This window comes from Bombina bombina, chromosome 6 (assembly GCF_027579735.1).
Source record: "Bombina bombina isolate aBomBom1 chromosome 6, aBomBom1.pri, whole genome shotgun sequence".
NCBI lineage: Eukaryota > Metazoa > Chordata > Amphibia > Anura > Bombinatoridae > Bombina > Bombina bombina.
In genome coordinates, this window is record NC_069504.1 from 1,057,333,331 (window position 1) to 1,057,351,265 (window position 17,935).

Genomic DNA, 17,935 nt, shown 5'->3' on the forward strand with positions numbered 1-17,935 from the left:
TATTATTAAACGTTGATGACTAGGCTCAGTTGCCACAATGCATTCCTATTAGCTAAACACATATGATAAGCCAATGACAAAAGGCATATATGTGAATCCAAAAATCACCATAAAGCTTCCTTTAGTGCACAGATGCTTCTGGGCCTACCTGGGACCCTGGGTATACTCTGCTAAAAAGATTCCAAGATAACAAAACTGTTTTGTTTATAGAAGTAAATTGGAAGGTTGTTTATCTTTCTGAACCATGAAAGTTTAATTTGACTTTATGGTTACTTTAAATATAGTCAACTATAAATGATTATGCAAAACACGGAAGGGGACTGCACTCCTAGACCGGACCGGGTACACATCCCATGACCCTGCAACATGCTCAGCCCTAGGTGCTTAGTGGCACTCGCAAGAAGCTGTGCTGTCACCAGAGTCACAGGCAGTTAACCCCAGACAGGTCTGGGTGCAAGAACCATAGGGGAATTACAAAACAAATAAATACAACACACAGAGTAAACCCTGCACTCACTAGCAAGCTCACAGCTAATATTTAAAAACAAAAGCAAAAATGCTTTTAAATCTTAGCTGAGAGCTTGCTAGTGAGTGCTGGACTTTCTCTGTGTGTTGTATTAATTTGTTTTGTAATTTCCCTATGGTTCTTGCACCCAGACCTGTCTGGGGATAACTGCCTGTGACTCTGGTGACAGCACAGCTTCTTGTAAGTGCCACTAAGCATCCAGGGCTGAGCATGTTGCAGGGTCATGGGATGTGTACCCGGTGCGGTCTAGGAATGCAGTCCCCTTCCGTGTTTTGTATATATATATATATATATATATATATATATATATATATAGATATAGATATAGATATATATATATATATATATATATATATATATATATATATATATATATATATATATATATATATATATATATATATATATATATATATATATATATATATATATATATATATATATACCAAAATAGTGTGCAATACTCTTAATCTTCAAGCACTTTTTTATGTTACCTGGTTGGACACAGGACAGATCTCTAAAGGGACATCCATTTTTAAGGACAATTCCCGGGCCACAGGATGCTTTAGTAGGGCATATCCATGACCTATCCGTGAGGTATTCAGGAGCAGAGCATCCATTACATTTTGATCCACATCTATACCCTGCCAGCCTGCACGAGAAAGTGCAATAATTAGTTCAGTGAATGATACAGGATTTTATTCAAAAGCATCCATTTTCCACAAATTAAAGGGACAGTAATGTGGATTTGTTAACAAGGTTAATTACATAGGATGTCTTTAAGTTGTTCCTGAACAGAGGACAACTAAGCAGAGCAATGTTTTTAATTTACCTTTAAACTTGTCTGTCTCTGGACTCTGCCTCTGGACATTTTTTTTAATTTTCTGTGGTACAGCCAATTAGGAGCAATACTGCCCACACCATTCACTTGCTATTGTTTGCATTCCCAGGTGCAAGGTGGGACATAAGGATTGAACATGAGCGCAGTGTCAGCTAGGCAGACAGTACTCAGTGCTTTCAATAGTAAATGTATAGCACAGATAGTGTGGATTTCTCAATGGTTGAAGTTGGCAGTGAGATTAACCCCTGAATGACTGTTTTTTCTATGGGGACTGCATTTTTTATAGTGTGGTCTTGCAGCCAGCAGCTATTTTCAATGGCCAGCAGGTAGGCGGCTATAATACTGTGGTCCGGCCACTCACAGTGGGACCCATGCTATTATAACCAAGAAACAGCTAAATACAGGGTATATCGTGGTTGTTAAGGGGTTAAGATAAATGTAATTAATAAAATCATCATTCTGCTTAGTGTTCCTTTGTTTAGCAAAAACTTAAATGTGCAGACTATGTAATTAAAGAGACAAGAAACCCAAAAATTTTCTCTCATGATTTAGGTAGAACATACAATTTTAAACAACTTTCCAGTTTACTTCTATTAGCAAATTTGTTTAATTCTCTTGGTGTTATTTGTTGAAGGAGCAGCAATGAACTACTGGTTACTAACTGAACACATGGGTGAGCCAATAACAATAGGCATATATATATATGAAGCCACCAATCAGCAGCTAGAACCTAGGTTCTTTGCTGCTCCTGAGCTTATCTAGATAAACCTTTCAGCAAAGGATAACAAGAGAAGGAAGCAAATTAAATAAAATAAGTAAACTGGAAAGTTGTTTATAAATGTATGTTTTGTCTAAATCATGAATGTCTAATTATGAATTTACTGTCCCTTTAAACAAAATAAAATCCTTGTTTACTGTCCATTTAACGGATCTCATATTTATCCATACTATTGAATTAAATACAAACACTGTATATATAAAGGGCTTGATAATAAGATAACTTTCTTCAGGTTAAATGACAGCTTATAGTATTAATCCAACTTAGCTAGAAATGATAAAAAAAGTTATACAGTTTTTTATCACCTTTATCACTCCCATCATATTTGAAGAAGAATGAATAAAATGTGTATATTTCACATTAATCTCACCCTGTTTTGCAGTGTCTAGCCTGCCTCTAGTTATGCAACATTTTTTTATTTATTTTTTAAAAAGGGCTGTGGGTACAATAGCTAATCAGAGGTTGTAGCTCCCTAGCCATTACGGTCAGGGAAGAGATAATGCACATGCCCTGTACATGGCTAAATATATTAGCTAATCATAATTAATTGTAACACACATGGTGAAGGACTGAAGGATTTGTAGCTGATGGCAATAAAGTAGATGAGGAAAGACAATTATTCAGACAGACACTCGGCTAGATTACGAGTTTTTGTCGGTAATGGTGTGCGGTGCTAACGCTCCTTTTTTTCTCACCGCTCACTTAAGACAACGCTGGTATTACGAGTTTTCTGCAACCTGTCGTTAGCCTCAGAAAAGTGAGCGTTGAGCAAAATTTAGCTCCACATCTCACCTCAATACCAGCGTTGCTTAAGTCAGCGGTAAGCTGGCTGAACGTGCACGATTTCCCCATAGGAAACAATGAGGCTGAGCCGGCTGAAAAAAACACCTGCAAAAAAGCAGCGTTCAGCTCCTAATGCAGCCCCATTGTTTCCTATGGGGAAATACTTTTTACGTCTGCACCTAACACCCTAACATGAACCCCGAGTCTAAACACCCCTAATCTTACACTTATTAACCCCTAATCTGCCGCCCCCGACATCGTTGCCACCTGCATAATAATATTAACCCCTAATCTGCCGCTCCGGACACCGCCTCCACCTACATTATACTTATGAACCCCTAATCTACTGCCCCCAACATCGCCAAACCCTACATTATATTTATTAACCCCTAATCTGCCCCCCCAACTTCACCGCAACTATATTAAATTTATTAACCCCTAATCTGCCGCCGCCACCACTATAATAAATTTATTAACCCTTAAACCTAAGTCTAACCCTAACCCCCCCTAACTTAAATATAATTTAAATACATCTAAATAAATTATTCCTATTTAAAACTAAATACTTACCTGTAAAATAAACCCTAAGATAGCTACAATATAACTAATAATTACATTGTAGCTATCGCAGGATTTATTTTTATTTTACAGGCAATTTTGTATTTATTTTAACTAACCCTATACTAAATTACAAATAGCCCTTAAAAAGGTCTTTTGCGGGGCATTGCCCCAAAGTAATCAGCTCTTTTACCTGTAAAAAAAAATACAATACCCCCCCCAACATTAAAACCCACCACCCACACACCCAACCCTACTCTAAAACCCACCCAATCCCCCTTAATAAAACCTAACACTAACCCCCTGAAGATCACCCTACCTTGAGCCGTCTTCACCCAGCCGGGCACAAGTGGACCTCCAGACCGGCAGAAGTCTTCATCCGATCCGGCCAGAAGAGGACATCCAGACCAGCAGAAGTCTTCATCCAGGCGGCATCTTCTATCTTCTTCCATCCGGAGCGGAGCGGGTCCATCTTGAAGACATCCGACGCGGAGCATCCTCTTCCATCCGACGGCGACTGAAGAATGAAGGTTCCTTTAAGTGACGTCATCCAAGATGGCGTCCCTTCAATTCCGATTGGCTGATAGAATCCTATCAGCCAATCGGAATTAAGGTAGGAAAAATCCTATTGGCTGATGCAATCAGCTAATAGAATTGAAGTTCAATCCTATTGGCTGATCCAATCAGCCAATAGGATTGAGCTCGCATTCTATTGGCTGTTCCAATCAGCCAATAGAATACGAGCTCAATTCTATTGGCTGATTGCATCAGCCAATAGGATTTTTCCTACCTTAATTCCGATTGGCTGATAGGATTCTATCAGCCAATCGGAATTGAAGGGACGCCATCTTGGATGACGTCACTTAAAGGAACCTTCATTCTTCAGTCGCCGTCGGATGGAAGAGTATGCTCAGCGTCGGATGTCTTCAAGATGGACCCGCTCCGCTCCGGATGGAAGAAGATAGAAGATGCCGCCTGGTCTGGATGTCCTCTTCTGGCCAGATCGGATGAAGACTTCTGCCGGTCTGGAGGTACACTTGTGCCCGGCTGGGTGAAGACGGCTCAAGGTAGGGTGATCTTCAGGGGGTTAGTGTTAGGTTTTATTAAGGGGGGATTGGGTAGGTTTTAGATTAGGTTGGGTGGTGGGTTTTAATGTTGGGGGGTTGTATTTTTTTTACAGGTAAAAGAGCTGATTACTTTGAGGCAATGCCCCGCAAAAAGGCCCTTTTAAGGGCTATTTGTAATTTAGTATAGGGTAGGGATTTTTTTTTATTTTGGGGGGCTTTTTTATTTTGTTAGGGGGATTAGATAAGGTTGTAATTAGTTTAAAATATCTGTAATTTCTTTTTTTTTTCCTGTAATTTAGTGTTTGTTGTTTTTCGTAATTTAGTTTATTTAATTTAATTGTAATTAATTGTAGGTATTTTATGTAATTAATTTAATGTTAGTGTAGTGTTAGGTGTAATTGTAACTTAGGTTAGGGTTTATTTTACAGGTAAATTTGTACTTATTTTAGCAAGGTAGTTATTAAATAGTTAATAACTATTAATAACTATTGTACCTAGTTAAAATAAATACAAAGTTGCCTGTAAAATAAAAATAAATCCTGAGATAGCTACAATGTAATTATTAGTTATATTGTAGCTATCTTAGGGTTTATTTTACAGGTAAGTATTTAGTTTTAAATAGGAATAATTTATTTAGATGTATTTAAATTATATTTAAGTTGGGGGGGTTAAGGTTAGACTTAGGTTTAAGGGTTAATAAATTTATTATAGTGGCGGCGACGTTGGCGGAGGCAGATTAGGGGTTAATAAATTTAATATAGTTGCGGCAACGCTGGGGGGGGCAGATTAGGGGTTAATAAAACTTAACTAGTGTTTGCGGCAGTTTAGGAGTTAATACATTTATTACAGTGGCGGCGATGTCTGGTCGGCAGATTAGGGGTTAAATAATTTTATTATAGTGTTTGCGATGTGGGGGGGGCTCAGTTTAGGGGTTAATAGATAGTTTATGGGTGTTAGTGTACTTTATAGCACTTTAATTAGGAGTTTTATGTTACGGCGTTAGACCATAAAACTCTTAACTACTGACTTTAAAATGCGGTAGGAGTCTTGGAGGTAGAGGGTGTACCGCTCACGTTTTAAAGCGATTGTAATACCAGCGTTAGGCAAATCCCATTAAAAAGATAGGATACGCAATTGACGTAAGGGGATTTGCGGTATGCTAAAATCGCGGGGAAAAAAGTGAGCGTTACACCTGTACCTGCCTGACTCGTAATACCAGCGGGCTTTAAAAGCAGCGTTAGGACCCCTTAACACTGCTTTTTAACCCTAACGCACAACTCGTAATTTAGCCGTTTATTTTTTAAGGTCCTATTTAGTTAAAGGTACGTTTAGTATCTTGGTGAGGTTGGGTGTTTAATCAGTTTGCTATGGGGGTCAATTTCAAAGATGGGATTTAATTTAAGTGGGAGAATTTGTAATGTAGGATCATGTAGAAGGAGTTTAAAGAATTAAAGGGACACTGAACCCAAAAAAAAATTTGAACATTGTTTCATATCCTTTCACATTTGTCCTATCCCTTAACCCCTTAAGGACAAGGCCATTTTTCAATTTCTTTCCCTTAAAGGGACACTGTACCCAAAAAATTTCTTTCGTGATTCAGATTGAGCATTAAATTTTAAGCAACTTTCTAATTTACTCCTATTATCAAATTTTCTTCATTCTCTTGGTATCTTTATTTGAAATGCAAGAATGTAAGTTTAGATGCCGGCCCATTTTATGTGAACAACCTAGGTTGTCCTTGCTGATTGGTGGATAAATCCATCCACCAATAAAAAAGTGCTGTCCAGAGTACTGAAACCAAAAAAAAGTTTAGATGCCTTCTTTTTCAAATAATGATAGCAAGAGAACGAAGAAAAATTGATAATAGGAGTAAATTAGAAAGTTGCTTAAAATTGCATGCTCTTTCTGAATTACAAAAGAAAAAATGTGGGTACAGTGTCCCTTTAAGGACCAGGGCTATTTTTACATTTCTGCTGTGTTTGTGTTTAGCTGTAATTTTCCTCTTACTCATTTACTGTACCCATACATATTATATACCGTTTTTCTCGCCATTAAATGGACTTTCTAGAGATACCATTATTTTCATCATATCTTATAATTTACTATAAAAAAATTATAAAATATGAGGTAAAAATGGAAAAAAACACACTTTTTCTAACTTTGACCCCCAAAATCTGTTACAAATCTACAACCACCAAAAAACACCCATGCTAAATAGTTTCTAAATTTTGTCCTGAGTTTGGAAATACCCAATGTTCACATGTTCTTTGCTTTTTTTGCAAGTTATAGGGCAATAAATACAAGTAGCACTTTGCTATTTCCAAACCACTTTTTTTCAAAATTAGCGCTAGTTACATTGGGACACTGATATCTTTCAGGAATCTCTGAATATCCCTTGACAGGTATATATTTTTTTTTAGGAGACATCCCAAAGTATTGATCTAGGCCCATTTTGGTATATTTCATCACACCCTTTCATCTCCAAATGAGATTTAAAAAAAAAAATTGTTCACTTTTTCACAATTTGTTTCACAAACTTTAGGTTTCTCACTGAAATTATTTTCAAACAACTTGTGCAATTATGGTATAAATGGTTGTAAACACTTCTCTGGGATCCCCTTTGTTCAGAAATAGCAGACATATATGGCTTTGGCGTTGCTTTTTGGTAATTAGAAGGCCGCTAAATACTGCTGCGCACCACACGTGTATTATGCCCAGCAGTGAAGGGGTTAATTAGGGCGCATGTAGGGAGCTTCTAGGGTTAATTTTAGCTTTAGTGTAGTGTAGTAGACAACCCCAAGTATTGATCTAGGCCCATCTTGGTATATTTCATGCCACCATTTCACCTCCAAATGCGATCAAATGGAAAAGAAACGTTAAATTTTTCACAATTTTAGGTTTCTCACTGAAATTATTTACAAACAGCTTGTTCAATTATGGCACAAATGGTTGTAAAAGCTTCTCTGTGATCCCCTTTGTTCAGAAATAGCAGACATATATGGCTTTGGCGTTGCTTCTTGGTAATTAGAAGTCCGCTAAATGCAGCTACGCACCACACGTGTATTATGCCCAGCAGTGAAGGGGTTAATTAGGGAGCATGTAGGGAGCTTCTAGGGTTAAAACCTGCTTTAAACCCTAATGTCGTACAGGGTACGTCGCTGGTCTTTAAAGACCAGGTTGTGTGCGACGTACCCTGTTCGACATGCGTTGTTAAGGGGTTAAAGGGACACTGAACCCAATTTTTTTCTTTTGTGATTCAGATAGAGCATGCAATTTTAAGCAACTTTCTAATTTACTCCTCTTATCAATTTTTCTTCATTCTCTTACTATATTTATTTGAAAAAGAAGGCATCTAAGCAATTTTTGGTTCAGACATTGTACAGCACTTGTTTATTGGTCGGTTAAATTAATCCACCAATCAGCAAGAACAACCCAGGTGGTTCACCAAAAATGGGCCGGCATCTAAACTTACATTCTTGCTTTTCAAATAAAGATACCAAGAGAATGAAGAACATTTTATAATAGGAGTAAATTAGAAAGTTGCTTAAAATTGCATGCTCTATCTGAATCACGAAAGAAAAAAATTGGGTTCAGTGTCCCTTTAAGGGATAGGACACATGTGAAGGGATATGAAACAATGTTCCTTTAGTAACAAAAAATATGTTAGAGACCACAGCCCCCTTGTGAGGCTGTGACAGGAAGTAACAGACCCTGCACAAATTAAGTTAAAAAATAAAATAAAAGGTAAAATCCATTTAAAGTTATGAATGATACATATTTCAATGGTTTCAAGTAAGTATAACTCACTGCTTAGTGCTTTTTATTACAATAATGAAACTGTTTACACTGGCCTGCTGGGTGAGCCACATTGACTACAACTCTTTAACATTGTTACCTAAATACCAGCGTTATGGCACCTGGGATCAGTAGCTCCTTATCGGTCTGATCATAGGGACCAGAGCAGCAGGAGTCACAGATCCACATTCAATCAATACAGCGATTTAAATGTGACATCATCTTGGAGAAACAGGGAACCTCCTGTATTATTGTCTGGTGTCACCTGAGGTGTCCTGAAAAGCAACTTCCCAATTATGTATGATACAAATTATGCATTACTTTTCCAGGGGTCAATTACAATCCTACAAAATTCACCACTAAACTCTATGGGGATTCTTTTTATAGATAAATAATTAGATACTCTTTTATATAAATGATTGCTTGACCCCAAGGCTTAGTTTCCACTGAGCTTGTATTGTGGAAACTGGTGGTAAAAACATTTATCTCCATTAGAGTCTATGTTACCACCGGTTTCCAAACTTTACCACCTCAATGGAAACTAGGCCTGTGTTTGTCTGCATAATCCTCGCTTCAGTGTTACATTGTGAAAAGCTGTAAGGAAAGCAACTATATTAAATCAACACACATTTTACTCCAAAACACTCCTTCCCACTTACTGGTCTCTCCAGCATGAAAAAAGTATGGCAGCTTGGTCCCCAATGTGCTGGGAATGTTAAGCGCATCCTTTAGTTGGTATAGGGAGTTTCCTGCATCTTCTTGACCAACCTATAAAAAGCAAACAGTTCCTAGATTACTGAGCTGTCTTGAGTGAGCTTCCTAAATCTACCAGCAGAGGGAGGCAAAGACAGAACTTTTTGCACTGCTAGGGCCAAGTTAGAGAGCTGCAATATACTTTAACTAGGGTTAACTTGTGTCCAGTATTCAACTGGATAGTCCAGTATTTTAGCAGGCTGTCCAGAGAATCTATACCAATATAATGGGCACTTAAATGTCCAGTATTTTTAAAGTCCCATAAGTGTCAGCTAAAGGGCTTCCTTTGCCTCTATGCATTAAAAATACTGCCCAATAAGAAGTAACGATATGCGTTAACTATTATATGTGTACAGGCAGCCGTGGAGGTGTAAAATCATTGCTGTGTGTATACTCCGGGCAGTCAAATCACTACTGTGTATGTGTGTTAATGTCAACCAGGGGTATAAAATGACTGTTCAGTTGTGAACAATATACATGTAGGATCAAGGGGTGGGGGTGGGGGGTCAAGGTTTTGAGTGTACGTTGTGTGATCTCATCTGCCACCAGTGTCAGTCATCTGGTATTTTTATGGCACACAGTAGGCAACCCTAACTGTAACTATTAATTTCAGTGTAGGACAGAACAAATCTCAAATGCTCAGTTTCAAAGGAGTGTATGTAAAGGGAGAGTAAAGTATTTTTTATGTATGCATAATATTTATAAGCAGTTAAATACTACATCGTCAAAGAACTGTATACAACATAAATCCGTTAAAAGAGTTTCAGAGAAAAACTTGCTAAAAGTACCAGAGAATTTTTAGCATTTTTGCTATCACTCAATAAAAAAACAAAACAAGGCTCTATTTCTGTTTTTATTTTTAGTAGACAACCCAAGGTATTGATCTAGGCCCCTTTTAGTATATTTTAGACCATCATTTCGCCACCAAATGAGATCATATAAAAAGCATTGCTAACTTTTTCACAAACTTTGAGTTTCTAACTGAAGTTATTTACAAACAGCTTGTGCAATCATGACACAAATGGTTGTAAAAGTTTCTCTGGGGTCCCCTTTGTTCAGAAATAGCAGACATATATGGCTTCATAATAAGCACTGTTATTATTCTACTGCATTTGTACGTCAGTTCTGCTGGGTGACTGTGCCATTGTTTATTTTTTTGATAGGTTGTTAATAATTTTATTTCCTCTTTTATATTACACAATTTTCATCAAATTGATGAGTTTTTGGGCGTATATTGTAGTTTACAATTACCTCCCTTATCGCCTATGCCGTTCTCGTCACTGTGACAGGACTTTGGTGGGCGTCTTCACATCTGACGATAATGATGCTTCGGTTAATTCCTCCTATCATACGGACTTATCACATTATTAGACCCCGCCTTCTTTTAGCTCCGTACATACTGAACACTTATTGAGACGTTCACCGCACAAACTTCACTGTAGCATATGTAAACAATCAGGGCCTGAAATGCTGCCACGAATTCCACACTATAAGGTACATGATGATGCCTTGTTGTCACCCAGCTATTACGATCACCAGTACAGCTACTAAAACAGACATGGTATGTTTGGGTAACCCGATAGACCGGAGGCCAGTCTGCTGGGTGACTGTTTTTAATCCCAGTCTGCTACAATTGCACCAAGGGAGGTCCTTTGTTACACGTGAGTGCAACTCTATTTGTATCATTGTTAATCATTGAGCCAAACAATACTAGGCCATATTGGCACTATTTTTGCTTTAACCTCATCTAAAGACCACTGAATATTTGCCAGAGGCTAGTCTGCTGAGTGACTGTGCCATTTTTTTTTTTGTTAATTAGAAGGCTACTAATTGCATCTGTGCACCACACTTCTGAAATTCCCTAAAATTAGTTAGCTGGTGTTTTATCCTGGCACTGGAGAAAGCGCAAACTAGATATCACTATAGTAATGAAAAAGGGAACTGACGTACAAATGCAGTAGAATAATAACAGTGCTTATTATGAATTAATTGTAATAACAAAAATCAGTAATCAGCTTGTAAATGTATTAAAACATACTGGTAACACTAAGCAGTGATTAAACTATAGTCAGAGATAAAGTACTTCCTAACAACACAAATGTAGCCATTAATAAGATTTTTTTGGGGTAATTTGATACCCAAATATGGCATTTACAAATGTCTTAAATCTAGATGCAATATGTGTAAAGCTGTAAAAAATGGTACTAAGACATTCCAGTCTAATGTGACAGGAGAACAATTTGTTATTAAAAAGTGCCTAACGGGGGGCGGAGTCTAGCAGCCCAGGTTAATGGCACACAAAAGCTGCTGAGATATATGATATATTGCTAGCTGACATTCGCTTGGGGTTGGAGGGGGAAACGGTATAAAACAGATTGGCAATATCTTGGAGCCTTGATACCAGCGTGACCTGAACAAAACTAAGCTAATCAAGAAACCTCACGGAACTGCGTTATTACTACTGCGCACTAAAGAAGAGGAAACTAAACGCTACTTCCACAGAGCATCGTAGAACCGGAGCTACACATATAGGACCGGAACACACTACAGTCAGATATAAACCTGCTGACACATAAATGCGTAAGTGAGAACAGCACAGAGAATTCCAGGTCTACAGGGGCCGGTCACAAGCCGTGGCATATACACGCCGGACCCTGGTGTTGCAGCGTCCCAGGAGTGTTATACCTACTACGGCCTGCAGACTCTGCTGGATGCAACCAGAGGGCAAGGCGACAAAACAGCGGAGCGCAAACAGCCTGAGGGGGTAAGAGCACACGCTAAAGGCGATACATTAAAGGCCCCAATAAGCCAACCACGTGGGTTCCTGCAGGAATCTTCCCTGTTCATACTAGCAGAACCGGTAGCAATAGCGATCCAACTATCACACCTCCCTTTAGGCCCAAGACATCTATTGGCCAGCACTAGCTGACTAGGCATAAGAGACTCACTTTTTAAGCCCTAACGATATACTCTCTGCTGAGGACACAGGGTTACCGGCTACTCATAGTAAAAGGCACTACTTGAGGTGATATACCCACGGGCATGCCCTGAAAAAGTGCCCTAAAAACAGATAAACAGGCTTCCTCACTACTTATGAGCCAATACTTGAAACCCCATACACCTACAACAGATCAGCCAACTGATCAGAGTACACAGTCCTCTGAACCAAATAATAGGAATACACATCAAGATATGGAGCAAGCAGGAGCCTCAATTATCACCAGAGAAGATTTGAAACTACTTTCTTCTAAGGAAGATATTAAAGAAGTTCTATCTGAGGTTAGGGGTCTTTTTGGAGAACTTAAAAAGGATGTATCTCAGCTTAATACCAGAGTATATTCAATAGAACAATCACAAACCACAATACATTTGGAAGTGAGAAGCAACTCCCAGACCATAACACAGCAAAATGATGCTATCAATTTCCTCTTGGATAAAATTGAAGATCTAGATAATCGCAACAGGAGGAACAACCTACATATTAGAGGCATCCCTGAATCCGTAACCTCTGTGGCACTAACTAGCTATCTTCAAAACCTATTTTGAGCAATTAAAAACACCCCCTCCTCTCCAGATATCCCAATAGAGAGAGCCCACAGATCACTTCGTCCCAAACCCAACGCCAAAGCACCCCCTAGGGATGTGATAATTCGCTTCCTAAGTTATGTGGACAAGGAAGACATCACTAGAGGAGCTAGAACCAAAGGTCCACTAACACATGCGGGAATATAACTTCATATCTTCTCAGACCTATCGCCTGCAACATTACAAAAAAGAAGAGAACTTAGACACATTACAGAAGCTCTCAGAACCCATAAAATATCATACCGCTGGGGGTTTCTTCTAAGTATAATAGTGAATCACAACGGACAAACGGCTGTCTACAGAACGGAACAAGACCTCCCAAGCTTCTTTAAAGCATTGGGCATCACACAGAACAGAGCACCTAACCCAGAACCACCATCCCAGACCCGATCACTTCAAGACAACAACCAGCATCATCCTGAGAACCCCAATCCAGAAGGAGAAATTACCCCTGCCGCAGGTGTCGGCTCTATGCGATGGTCAGAAGATCTAACAGGACAAGACTCGGCGGAAGGAAAATAATGCAATGAAAGTGACCTGGAGTTCTCCAAACTCTGATAGCTACTGTACAGAATGAACACTTGCAGTATCTTTAGTATTGTATATTGTGACATTTCCAGCCTATGTACTCCCGGGAGAACATTAAGAGAAGACTCTATTGAATAAATATGTCAATTCTATGGGACATACGGGAGATAGCAGCAATCAGATGAGTATAATATATTAGTTTAACTTGTTTATATTGTTATGTATCCCGCATGTTAGGTTACTGTTTTACTATGCATTGAGTGTTCCATTACTCAGACAAGGAGACACATGTGTTCCGAAACTGAATGACCATATACCTCATTATCTACATGCTAAACGGATTACACTTATCTATGACACTTAAATAACAATCATTTAGTTCCATTACACTCCTGCAGGACAAAGAACTAATAGGGCTGGCAAATGACCCCAAAACTGCAACTCACAAGTCTGAAACCAAAATCTCAAGACATATAGTAAACCCAGGTCTTAGCTCAGACCACTCCATAAAGATTCTAACAGGAATCAAACAACCCAACATTAAGACACTGCATTCTGTGCCTACGGGTAACGCCAGGACAGACTAGGACCTCTTTACTGACTTGCCCCTACTACTAGCTACAATCCCCCCTCGTGACACACACGACCCCCTCCCCCCTATATTAGCAAATGGATATACCTAAAATACAATATAATATCATATTAAACGACCACATGACACTATACTACTGAACAAATAGGCAACACAAGGTCTCATTTCCCACAACTTATTGTTAGCAATTTAATTGTTATACTGTTGTTATTGTACCTTTCTAGCCCGGTTGGGCCTGTTAACTAAATATCTTTCATCAGAGAGTGAAAAGACCCTCTGCTTCTGACGTTTTAACCTCACCACTGCATTGTACGTATACCTTACTAGTATAGCATTGTTGGCTGAGTTGGGCGCGAGCGGAACTCTATCCCCTTACTTACCCTTCACACCCTTTCTCCCTCCCCCTCTCCCCTATTAATACGACAGGCATGACCGCTAAGTATATCCTATACCCCATCTGGACATTTATTGGTATTAATCTAATATTGCATACCTGGGCTTACAAAATGCCTAATACAAGCAGAGCTCAATCCATCACCTTCACCACTTTTAATGTCAAAGGATTTAATTCCCCACAAAAAGAAGCATAGTACTCACAGATTTACATAAACAAAATTGCGCAATTATACTCCTCCAAGAAACTCATTTTAAAAAAGGTAAAGAGCCGCGCTGGCTCCACCATAAATATTCTATCACATTTATCACCTCCGGTCCAACAAAAAGAAACGGAGTAGACATTCTCTTCAGAAAAGATATACCTTTCCAAAAACTGCAGCTAGAACAAGACACAGGCGGTAGGTTAATGATCCTGACGGGACTATTATACAATAGACCTCTCACAATAGTCAATGCCTATTTCCCTAATCGGACACAAAAAACCTTTATGAGACACTTATCTAACAAAATCCTTGATCACAAAAAAGGGATGCTACTTGTTGGGGGCGACCTAAATATTCCATTAGACCCAAACATAGATACACAGATAGGCTACTCACACATTCCACAAAGAGACATTAAAAATATCAACAATCAACTACATACTCTAGCTCTACATGACGTCTGGCGCACCTTCCACCCCACCACATCTGACTATACTTTTTATTCGCACCCACATAACTCATACTCGCGCATCGATTATATACTAACGGATGCACTTGCATTATCCCTGGTTAAAAGTGTCCGCATACACTCAATCACATGGTCAGACCATGCCCCAGTCTCCTGCACAATCAATTGGCCTGAAAAACCAGTAACTCCTTTTCAATGGAAACTGGATGATACCCTCCTAGATCATCCGATTATTAGCCAAGAAATAGAAAAAGCTATAAAAGAATATTTCCTCCATAATGATGACACTGACACTCCCTACTTTAATATATTGGAAACGCATAAGTGCGTCCTGAGAGGCGCGTTCATAAAGCACAAAGCCAACCTTGCTAAACAACATAGGCTCAGACTTGAATGCCTATTGGACAAAACACGCACATTGGAACTGGCACATAAACATTCCCCTAAAAATTACATACTACTGATGGAGTTAAAAGCAACTAGGTTAGAACTTAATGAGTACATGCAATATGAATATCAGAAACAAGCGTTCACTCTCCAGCAAAAATACTTTGAACAAGGGAATAGATCAGTAAACTCTTAGCTAGAACAATCCGTAGGAAACAACTCAAACATTCGGTGCTTTAGAGGGAGGTGGTGGCTTCCCAAAAACCATGCTAGAAGCCCACATTACCGTAATACCAAAACCGGGAAAATCCCCAAATGCTCCACAGAATTTCCGTCCCATCTCCCTCCTGAACACAACATCAAAATTTTCGCCAAAATCCTAGCTGATAGACTAAACCCAATTCTTAACCAAATTATATCCCCAGATCAAGTAGGCTTCATTCCCAATAGAGAGGCTAGGGACAACACCTTGAAGGTTACTCAGCTCGGAGCATATGCCCAAGCCAATCATATCCCAATTTCTCTAATTTCCACTGACACTGAAAAAGCATTTGACTGGGATTTTCTCAGGGCCACCCTGTCCAAATTTAATGTCGGCCAGATATTCATAAACTAAATATTTTCTTTATATTCGGATCCCACGGCTAGAATTAAAGTTAATTCAATCTTGTCAGAACCCTTTAACATTAGAAATGGCACTCGCCAGGGTTGCCCATTATCACCTTTCCTATTTGCATTGTCGATTGAGATCTTAGCACATAAAATTAGATCAAATCCTCTTATGAAAGGTATCCACACGACACATACAGATTACAAATTGGCAATGTATGCTGACGATATCCTCCTCACTATCACAGAATTAGAAAGCTTGTTACCCCCTCTGATGGAAGAGTTTAGGGATTATGGTCAGCACTCTTAATTTCCACCTCAATCTGAGCAAATCAGAAATATTAAACATAAATACCCCAGCCCACGCCATGGAAAAACTGAAAGAATCATGCCCCCTTCGCGTTCAGAGTTCTCAACTAAAATATTTAGGTATTTATTTGACGGCAGATGCACAGGCCTCATTCTCAACAAATTATAAACTACTACTAACAGATATCACTAGGGACCTTTCCTGCTTGAAAAATAAGACACTTTTGTGGATTGGTAGAATCCACGTAGTAAAAATAAACATTTTACCTAGAATTCTATATCTTTTGCAAACTCTACCAAATCCTCTACCCAAAAACTACATATCACAACTGCAAGGAAACATAGAACAGTTTATATGGGGTCCTATTAAACCGAGAATCCCTAGAAAGACCTTATATATGTCTAGAGACAAGGGAGGGCTAGGCGTACCAAATCTAGAGAGATATAGACTTACAACAATAAAACAAAGACTCACAGACTAGTGCCACAATTCTAATCACAAACAATGGATACAATTAGACAGAGAGATACTTAAAGTTTCTAACGCAGGCTGGTTGTGCTGGCTTCAGGCCGCTGACAGACCTAAGGTGATACATAGTTACCCTCTCCTCCTAGAATTCTTTTCTCAATGGGACAAACTGATGGCAACCAGTACCCATGTTACATCCAAACCGTCACCACTGACTCCACTATTTAATAACCCTGAGCTTCCATTCCTTCCCCCTATCCAACACACATCGCTTTACGCTCCTAAAATCCCTATACACACCTGGAAAAATATTACTAAGAATGGAAAACTCAATTCAAGGCATGAACTAAATGAAAGAGAACCCTGGTTTCCCTCTTCTTGGTACTCCTACACACAACTATCCCATTATTTTAGCTCCCATTAGCAAAAAAGCAATCTTATTAGGCCTCTCACAGAGTTTGAATCCTTGTGTGTACTTCCTTTCATACCTCGCCACACAATTTCCTCCATATACAGAATGCTATCAAATACAGGGCCGGATGACCTTCCTGCATACTGTCATAAATGGCACAGGGATTTGGGTACTGAAATAGATAATAAAGATTGGGGAAAGGCATTCAGGCACCACAAAAGATCCTCAGTTTTGGCAAAAATTCTGGAAATGAACCATAAGTTCCTGTCCAGATAGTACCTTACACTACAGAGGCTACACAAAATATTCAAACACGCCAGCAATAAGTGTTGGCGAAAATGTGGGGAGACTGCTGACCTTCTACATATATGGTGGGCATGTCCCAGACTAGACTCCTTCTGGATCCAGGTCATTACACACATGAACAAAACACTTTCCTCACAAATCCCACAGGATCCGTGCATCCTACTCTTACTTGATTTGCCAAACCTCAAGGACGACGCTAAAACGTCCCTATTGTACATAATGATAAGCAGTGCAAAAAATTTAATTCCACAAAGATGGAAAACACAAAATATGCCTACCTTGAATATGTGGATGGACCAAGTAAACACGTTATTAGCACTCGAAAGATACCATTACCTTAGGATAGGAAAGATAACTACACATGAATTAATGCTTATGAGATGGAACGCCTCCAAAACCATAAAGACTGACTGACAGACCAGTGCAGTAACCCTTATCACAAAAATCTCTGACCTCCTACCTCATGCCTGATCTACACTTCCCCTGTTCACAAACCCCTTCACTCCTCTGCCCGCTCGCGCCCGACAACGATGACAACATTGATAAGTCAGACTGGGTGTTGAAGTGTA

At 39.1% G+C, this 17,935-nt stretch overlaps 1 protein-coding gene and 1 long non-coding RNA gene across 11 annotated transcripts in view; one reads left to right on the forward strand and one right to left on the reverse strand.

Moving 5' to 3' along the window:
- The window catches only part of LOC128664149 (uncharacterized), a 40,431-nt gene that overhangs the window by 15,546 nt on the left and 6,950 nt on the right, over positions 1–17,935 (forward strand). The window lies entirely within an intron of this gene.
- The window catches only part of ADA2 (adenosine deaminase 2), a 295,590-nt gene that overhangs the window by 2,620 nt on the left and 275,035 nt on the right, over positions 1–17,935 (reverse strand). For all 10 annotated transcript variants that reach the window (XM_053718860.1, XM_053718863.1, XM_053718865.1 and 7 more), the window contains exons 7-8: positions 9,008–9,116; positions 1,021–1,178 (exon numbers count right to left, since the gene is read on the reverse strand). In XM_053718860.1, the coding sequence (XP_053574835.1) occupies positions 1,021–1,178; positions 9,008–9,116 (267 nt within the window). The remainder of the gene's footprint in view (positions 1–1,020; positions 1,179–9,007; positions 9,117–17,935) is intronic.